The 9,105-nt window shown below is 43.1% G+C and overlaps 1 protein-coding gene across 5 annotated transcripts in view; it reads right to left on the bottom strand.

Moving 5' to 3' along the window:
* Positions 1–251: 251 nt before the first annotated feature.
* The window catches only part of CDK10 (cyclin dependent kinase 10), a 74,615-nt gene continuing 65,761 nt past the window's right edge, over positions 252–9,105 (bottom strand). For all 5 annotated transcript variants that reach the window (XM_078771575.1, XM_078771576.1, XM_068107222.2 and 2 more), the window contains 4 exons: positions 4,757–4,880; positions 2,360–2,499; positions 2,175–2,227; positions 252–765 (listed from right to left, as the gene is read on the bottom strand). In XM_078771575.1, coding sequence (XP_078627701.1) covers positions 668–765; positions 2,175–2,227; positions 2,360–2,499; positions 4,757–4,880 — 415 coding nt within the window. In that variant the 3' untranslated portion in view covers positions 252–667. The remainder of the gene's footprint in view (positions 766–2,174; positions 2,228–2,359; positions 2,500–4,756; positions 4,881–9,105) is intronic.

Here is a 9,105-nt window from a genome sequence, read left to right as displayed (position 1 = left end):
TATCAAAACGGGGTTGTATCAAAACGGGGTTGTATCAAAGCGGGGTTGTATCAAAGCGGGGTTGTATCAAAGCGGGGTTTTATCAAAACGGGAAGGCGGAGGAAACCGGTCATCACTGCCAGCAGTTATAAAGTGTCAGTTCTAGTTCATCTTTAAATTGCAACGACATGATCATTGAGAAGGAAGTGTAACAAGGGTAAGGAATACAAGCGAAATATGGTGATTGGATTAATGCTGCGTGGAACCAGAGGAGCAGGTAGGTGATCAATACCCTGAAGGTATCAATCTGGATTTTAATGGTGATCCAACAGTGACGGAGCATTTCCGAGACATGACTTCCTGAGAAATACCATCCCAACTCCGAATAGTGCTGCCCTCAGCCGGATTTGAACCCACAAACTCTATAATTCCCTAGTCCAGTGTCCTCGCTAATAGACCGTCGATGCACACAGTTGAACTGTGAAATAGAATATTCCATGAGCTAGAAATATAAACCATTCTCACACACACTGGAATAATCGTAAGCTTGTGTACACCGATGAGAAGCAAGCAAATGGCAAAGGCAGACGTGAGCTCCAATTGGATATCTCGTGAGTGACGAAGAAGCCTTTACAAATCATGGACCTCGGAGTCTAAAGGAAGGTGCGACACCAAGCCGTCCCATCGTTCAGAGTTTCCGACGCTTGGCCGGTCGCTCCCCTGGTCCAGCGCCACTTTGCTGGTTACGATGGTGCGGAAATGTCGGCATCAGCTTGGGGTCGCAGGCTGAAAAAGGAATGAAACTGCTCATTTTCACACATGTGACAATCATGGATATTTCAAACAATTTAGAACTCGCACCCAAGACGTAGCAACTACTTTAGGGGTCAAGTTAACATAAAAAGAATGACGAAAAAAAGAATGTTTAAACGAAGCAATAACTCAGCGTTTAGTTAAATAAAACAACAACGGTCATCACGTCAGTGGGTTCTTTTCCATGCAGCGAGGAAGGACCAAAGAATAGTTAGTGGGAGATTATTGGGATGGTTTGAAAGACTGGTGTGAGAGAATGAATAATACTACAGGAGGTCCTCGCTATTATTTTCAAGGTGCGTTCCAGAAAAGTTGGACTTGTAACGAAACAGATAGCGGGGAATGTCTCCCAATAAGGATTAGTGCAATTATGGGGGGAATGCATTCCAACACTTGGTTTATATCTTGTACAACAAAAAATCCGTATAAAACACCAAAAAAAAGGAAAAATACAATAAATTAAACAGGTTTTAAAAACACAAACACCTTTACATCTTACTTTACATATCTTTATGACGATTTTATAATGATAATTTAGTCTTACTCCTTGAAAATCGCTAATCTTCTCTGTCAAGCTGCCTACGTCATTCCTTCACCCTCTAAATTATCCTTCCCACAAATCGGCTTGGTTTCCCCAGGACTCAGGCTCCAGTCTTTGTGCCAGCACACAATCTTGTGCTGGGAAACCAGACACTCGTGCCACGAAGCCCCTCGTGTTGCGACCCCTTTGTGGTGTCCACACATGATCTCACCAAGAGCTCCCGTGGTCGCCGCTCCTGCTACGCGCGTCACACGTGGCGTCCGCAAGGCCCTCCTTGGCGTTCTTTAAAATAGTTTGAACAGCCGTCGGCAGCAAACCACGATAGCAAGCAACATCGGCTGGTCGTTCACCATTCTTATTTCGTCCCACTATGTGTAATTTGACATCCAGAGTTACACTACTCCGTTGCCGCTTACGTGCAGGTTCACCCTTCTCGTTGCCACTTAATTTACCACTCGTTGTTCAACGATTACTGCGGTCAGGTACACAAAGATAAAATACATTACAGTACTGTAGAGTAAGCAGGAGGCGTTAAATCCAACAATGCATGGTGTGAATGGGACAGGACGTAGTGCATTGTGGGGTGGAACGCTGGGAAGCTGGTACGCAAAGCATTGTGGGGTGGGACACCTAGTTACCGGTCTTCCATCCAATGGACGTTTAGTGCAGGGAATTAATTGTTGGATGAAAAATGAAAATTTTCCCAAAATAACTTCTGGAATTGTATGTGAAACAACAGATAGTGGGGAGACTTATAGCGGAGACCCCTTTGTGTACAGGTACACAAAGAAAATCACTGTGAGATCACAAAACAATCACAGAGCATGGATAACAAACGTACGCAGTGGGTTTTCTTTGAAATAGGAACTTTCCAATGCATCTTCTGCTGTGGCTCTGTATGAAGAAAAGTAAACAATCATTCAGCACCAATCATCGCTACAAACCCTCAATAATCCATTTCACTCTATGGGGAACCTCTCCCCACCTCCCCCTTTGCAATTCCCTTTCCGCACAACATTTCCCTACCTTTTCCCGGGGTCATACATAAAGAGCATGTGCAGGAGACGAAGACCGGCCTCAGAAAGCCATGGGAGGCGATGTCGCAGGTTGTTGTAAGGCTGTCGTCGTAACTGGCAACCACGCACTGCTGGCAATTTCGAGAATCCCTGTAGGGAAAGTGGACTGGATGTTGAAAGTTAAAATGCTCGTCCAACTTTAAATGAAAGCTGATATCCACAAAATGAATCCCAATTTCCATTCCGATTTCCAGCTTGCAGTGAAAAAAGTGCTTTGATTCTGACTGTAAGGTGGAATTATTACACATTCTTACAGTACATGTCCAACAAAACCAAGTATCATGTGACACTGCACTCCCAACATGCAATGTTTTATACAAAGATAATCAAATATGGAAACGAGAACGGCACTCAGTCGAGAGCATACCTCCATCAGGTAAACAGTTTACATTTTGTATCCCAGAGTAGACCAGAAAATCACAATACAGAATCACATTTCATCAAAATCATCCGTCCATAACTTTTTGAGATATCCTGCTATGTATCATTTTTGGCCCAATCTCCCAATGGTGAAGATTCACTTAAAAAATTTAATAATTTTCATATCCGAATCCATATACAGATCTTCACTACAATTGAATATATTTTACCTTGTCGGACACCCAAACTCTCCACCAAGTTTCGTCCAAATCCGTCCACAACTTTTTGAGATATCCTGCTATGTATCGTTTTTGTCCCTACCTCCCAATGGTTAAGAATCACTTACAAAATTCTACTAGCCGGATCCGAATTTTCACCAAAATTGAATCGATTCTTCCTTTGTCGCACACACAACCTGTCCAACAAGTTTCGTCTAAATCCCTCCATAACTTTTTGAGATATCTTGTTCACAGGCAAACAAACAAACAAACAGACAGGGGTGAAAACATAACCTCCATCCACCTTTCGACTCATCTGTAAAGAGGACAGCAGCCCAATCTTGTCTCCTGAACCTCAGACGTTGTCTACACCAAGCTATGCACGCATGTCGATGACATGGCAATGAAGTCGGACATATGTTGGTAGTCATGCTTGGGTGTTATGCTCGCTTAACCGATTCCTGACAGTTCTGGCACCGAATGGACGCAACCCAGGGATGCTGCGAGGTTTCAAGAACCGATCTCGAAGGTGCACAAACTGGATATGGGTATCTTGGTTACCTGACATCACACGTTGTCACCCAGAACGTGAACGGTCTCTGATGTTGCCAGTTGGTCGATAACGTTTCCAGAATGACCGCATCGTGTTGTGATGAACACCAAAACACCTAGCTATAACGGTTTGTGGTGTTCCTGTCTCAAGCATGACCATAGCATGTGGACACATCCACTTCCGGAAAGGTGTAGCATCACGTTCATGACATTGAGACGTCAATAAAAATCTTTTTCACAGCTGACATGGTTCATCGGAATCGTGCTGCGTTGCAATTTGCTCAGTACCACGTGTAGCTCTGTCACGTGACTCGGTACACGTGCATGGCAATCCGTGCGGCAGTGCACAGTATGCATGTGCAAATTCCGGATATTCACGGGTAAACTGGGGAACATGTCAAGGCACGTTGGCTGACCATTTTATTTTTATCTAATTTTGTGCAATTTTTTTATGGTGCTTTGGAACTTTCTTCAATTGGTAGATGTATATGTATATGTATATAAATATGTATATGTATATGTATATATGACTTGACCCCCGCCCCGCTATGGCTAACCCCCGCTCTTGCAGGGAAAATGGCCTTTAAAATGCCTGTTGTTGTTCTTGTGTTGTAATTGTATATATATGACTTGATGCACCAGACTCTAAAGAATGTTGGTGCTGTCAGTACGGTTTGCACATGTGGCACGGCCATATCCATGCGGAACGTGTGGTATGTCTCCATCCCAAGTTTTGGATCTGTATGTATTGTACCAGTGTATAGCCCCATCCCAAATTTAAAGAGGATTTGATGAAAAATTAAGGAATGGTGTGTGGTTACCTCCACCACCCAAAGGTGCACTGAGGTTATGCATTCACCCCTGTTTGTTTGTCTGTTTGTTTGTCTGTCTGTGAGCAGGATATCTCAAAAAGTTATGGACGGATTCGGATGAAATTTGGTGGATGAATTGGGTAAGTGATAAGAACAAGCCGATTCGATTTTCGTTCAGGTACGTATGCAGATCTGGCCAAATGGCGGTATATGTAATGTAAACTGTTCAACCTGGCAGAGGTATGTGCTTTACAGAGTGCAGTTCCAGTTGTAATTAGAAAGAAATAAGAAAGAGGAAAAACAATAAGTCTCTCCTCCCAGGAGGATAACTGAAAGAGAAACAACAACAACAACAACAACACCATTCACAGTGACTCATTAAACAGGAACAAAAAATTCCCTTACAGGCCAAATCTGGTCATTTGGCGTTCCCAGAAGCTGGATGACCAGGTCGATTTGCTGGAGGTCTGAAGATCCAGGTAGCAGCGGTTTGTGTGCCAGGAGCTCAGCCAGAATACATCCGAGGGCCCTGGCAAAGGACATGGTAATCTTGTCACCGCTAGCTGAAACAAATTTACTGTGAATGTTTACAAGGTATGTGGTGCCACACAGTATGACCACCCCAATGAAGAAGAGGTTAGTGCGCCACGGTCGTTTTATAAACTACAACAGTTAGGTATAAAAAATAAAAATCAACTTTCATCACCACCAACCCCCTCATTGCTGCTTTCTGTGTTTCCTCTCACTTACCTCCATCCTTTATCTCCTCCATTTCCTGTTCCTTAATGCCCTTGCTGGTTGTGCCCAGTTGTTGCTGCGCTAACCCACTGTCAGTTCGATGTTGCTCTTCTGTAAGCCTCGCCATTGTGGCAAAGTGATGAATAATTTAAAAAAGGAAATCATCTGGTATAAATGGATGAGTTGTGTACGTGAGGCATGTTTTTGGTGGAGTTCTACTGGAGCTTTCGGATGTGGAATGTGAAACACCAAAGTGATCGTCATGATATCCTGAGGTGATAATTAACTCGAAAGAATCCGGAAGAATTCCCATGTTTTAAACGCACGCCATGTTAAGATGTATAGAGCAGGTTAACTGGTCCTTCAATGGCATGGCATTCCAATTACATAACAAGCGTTACGCCTAGGTCTCCCGTCGGTGAAGTGATGTGAGTTGACAAAGTGGAAGACGCAAGGCGGCCATCTTGGATTTTGACGTGGCGACCCAATTTTCAATAGCGTTCTTCCTTGTGCGTAGATACACCCACACACCAGATTAGAAGTTAGTAGTTCGTTTATATTTCAAGATATTTCGCTCACAAGTTTTAGACATATATATATATGGTGGTGGCCATCTTGGATTTTGACGTGGCAACCCAATTTTCAATAGCGTTCTTCCTTATGAGTAGATACACCCACACACCAGATTAGAAGTTAGTAGTTCGTTTATATTTCAAGATATTTCGCTCACAAGGTTCAGACATATATATGGTGGTGGCCATCTTGGATTTTGACGTGGCGACCAAATTTTTAATAGCGTTCTTCCTTATGACGAGTTGCACCCACACACCAGATTAGAAGTTGGTACTTCGCTTACGCACGCACGGACAAACCATAGTCCCCTTTTCGCTCTGCGGTGCGACGGGGGAAAATAAACTCGAAAGCATCTGAAAATGCAAAGCTCGTCCACGTCCGCTTTATATTCAGACTTCTTCCGTATGCGTAAACATAACGAAAACGGCTTAAAAAATACAAACTATAGCAATGTGACTGTGTCGCCAATGTCTCCGTATGTCACAGGTAGATGCCCTCATTCACTGTCCTAAAATAAACAAGTTTGATTTAAATCCCTTCAGCTGTTCTCAACTATCACATTTTCACCAGCCATGACATGTTTCACATCGATCGGTGAAGCGGTTTCAGAGAAAGGATTTTTTTACTTATCGGCTTTCAAGCTAATATGGCTGCCACACCACATGACATATGACCTTAGAAAATGTACACACTGCATATGTATGGGTAGGAGATCACGTTTGTGAAGTTTTGTGTTGATCTGATAAAGTTAGTTTTTCTATCCAAGATGGCTGCCAAACCACATGACCTACGACGTCATCATTTTCAAACTATATGCAACAATGGTGTTAGATGACATTTGTAAAATTTTGCATCAATAGGTTGAGCGGTTTCAGACATATAATTATTTATATTTTCCTTCAATCCAATATGGCTGCCACACCATGTGACCAATGATGTTTTCGTGATCATCTTTTAATCTCCGTGCCTAGTCAATGACACACGCAAGTAGTTTCAAGTCGATCAACTTGGTGGTTCAGGAGAAGATGTTTTTTTTTTTAAGGTTTTAGGTTAAATCCAATATGGCTGTCAAACCATGTGACCCATGATGTCATAAATTTAATATTTCAATACAAATGGGTCATAGATCATGTGTATGCAATTTCAGATTTTTAGGATAAGGAATTCGATTAAAACATTTATGGCTGGTATACCACTTCACCTATGATGTCATCATTATCATGCTTTTGTTCCCCATTGGGAGTATTTGACTGTGCCAGGTTTTAAAAAATTCCATTCTGCGGTTTCCGAGAAATAATTTTTGAATTATTTGCGTTTAATCCAAGATGGCGGCCAAACCGCATGACCGAAGATGTCACAATTACCATAAAACATTGTGCATGGGTGTCACTCCCACCCTGAAAGTTTCGTCTCAATCGGACATATGGTTGCTGAGAAAAACAAGGTTTAGCCCGTACGGAAGGACGGACGGACAACCCAAAAACAATGCCTCTGGCCACCTTCGGGAACGGAGGCATAAACATTCACAATTTTGGGCAATCTTGACCTTTTGACCTCAAAAACAACATGCTTCACAGTGTCCCAAAAAGCAAACCCTGCTCAAATTTCAAATCAATCAGATGAAAACTGACAATTTTATTCAACATTGACCTTTGTCCTTTTGATCTAAAAATAAATTAGAAAACATACGGATTCTAGCTTTTGATTGGTGAACCAATTCAGTGACCAAATATGCAAATTCTTTAAAACTTTATGTCAATCGAATGAAAATTGATGATTGTATGTTACCATATGTTATATTGTATGTTACCATATTGTACCATATTGTATGTTACCATACAATATGTTACCATATTGTATGTTACCATATGAGGTTGAAAGAGGTGACAGTAAGGGAGGCATTAAAAGAGAGGCTGAGTAGGGTAGAGGATGATGTGGTTGAGCTTGAAAGTGGTTGGATGTCAATGAAAGATAGTCTGTTGGGAGCCATTGGTGAGGTATGTGGATGGACAAAAGGACCACCGAGGCACTCGGAAACATGGTGGTGGGATGATGAAGTTGGAAAGAGGATTGACGAGAAGAGGAAGAAGTTCAAGGAGTGGCAGAAGGCGAAGGGTATGGGCGCAGAAACAGCAGAGCATGAAAGTCAAGAAGGCTGCAAAGAAAAAGGTAGCAAAGGCGCAGGAGGCATGTAGGAAAATGTTCGGAGAATGCTTGGATTCGGAAGAGGGTCAGAGAGCAGTATTCAGGATTGCAAAGCAGATAGCGAAAGAGAGGTGTGATGTGATGGGGGTGAGTTGCTTGAAGGATGAAGTGGGACAAATCGTTGTGGACCCAGATGGAATTAAAGGAAGATGGAAAAGATATATGGAAATGCTGTTGAATACAGAGAATGAATGGGATGGCAACATAGAGAGTAACCCAGTTTTAGGACCGGCAGAGAAGATAACTGAGAAGGAAGTTGAGGAAGCGATAAAAGCAATGAAGAGTAGAAAAGCGGGAGGGCCGACGGGAGTTGTGGGAGATATGTTGAAGGCAGCAGGAAGTTGGGGTGTGAAGAGAATGACAGAGATCTGTAATCTGGCGGTGAAAGAAGGCCGCATTCCAGTGGATTTGGGAACTGAGTACCCTCGTCCCTCTATACAAGGGGAAAGGTGACCCTCTAGAGTGTGGCTCGTACCGAGCGATAAAGTTATTGGAGCATGGAATGAAGGTATTGGAAAGGGTGTTGGAGAGGAGGATAAGGAAGAAAGTGAAGATCGACGAAATGCAGTTTGGATTCATGCCAGGAAGAGGAACGACAGACGCGCTTTTCATTGTGAGGCAGTTGCAGGAGAAGTACATGGAGAAGAGGAAGAAGTTGTTTCTTGGGTTTGTTGATCTGGAGAAAGCATTCGATAGGGTTCCACGCAAAGTATTGACATGGGCATTGAGGAAGTTAGGAGTGGAGGAATGGTTGATCAGAGTAGTGATGGCAATGTACAAAAGAGCGCGCACAGCTGTAAGGACGAAGGACGGGAACAGTGGTGAGTTTGAGGTGAAGGTGGGAGTGCATCAGGGGTCGGTACTAAGTCCACTACTATTTGTAGCTGTGATGGAGGTGCTGGCTCAGAACGTAAAGGAGGGTTTACCGTGGGAGTTGTTGTATGCAGATGATCTGGTGTTGATTGCGGAAAGTATGGATGGACTGAAGGAAAAGATGAACAAGTGGAAGGAATGTATGGAGACAACAGGTCTGAAGGTGAATATCGGAAAGACGAAGGTGATGGCAAGTGGTAAAGCATGTGGTGAGGTGGAAAGAACTGGGAAGTGGCCCTGTGCTGTGTGCAGGAAGGGTGTCGGAGTGAACTCCATTCAATGTACAATATGCGCTGAGTGGGTTCATCAAAAATGTAGTGGTCTGAGAGGGTCATTAACCAGTGTGGCAGCTACATTCAAATGTA

Source organism: Myxine glutinosa, chromosome 2, assembly GCF_964187855.1.
Source record: "Myxine glutinosa chromosome 2, kmMyxGlut1.1, whole genome shotgun sequence".
Lineage (NCBI taxonomy): Eukaryota > Metazoa > Chordata > Myxini > Myxiniformes > Myxinidae > Myxine > Myxine glutinosa.
This window is presented reverse-complemented; position numbering and strand designations above follow the sequence as displayed.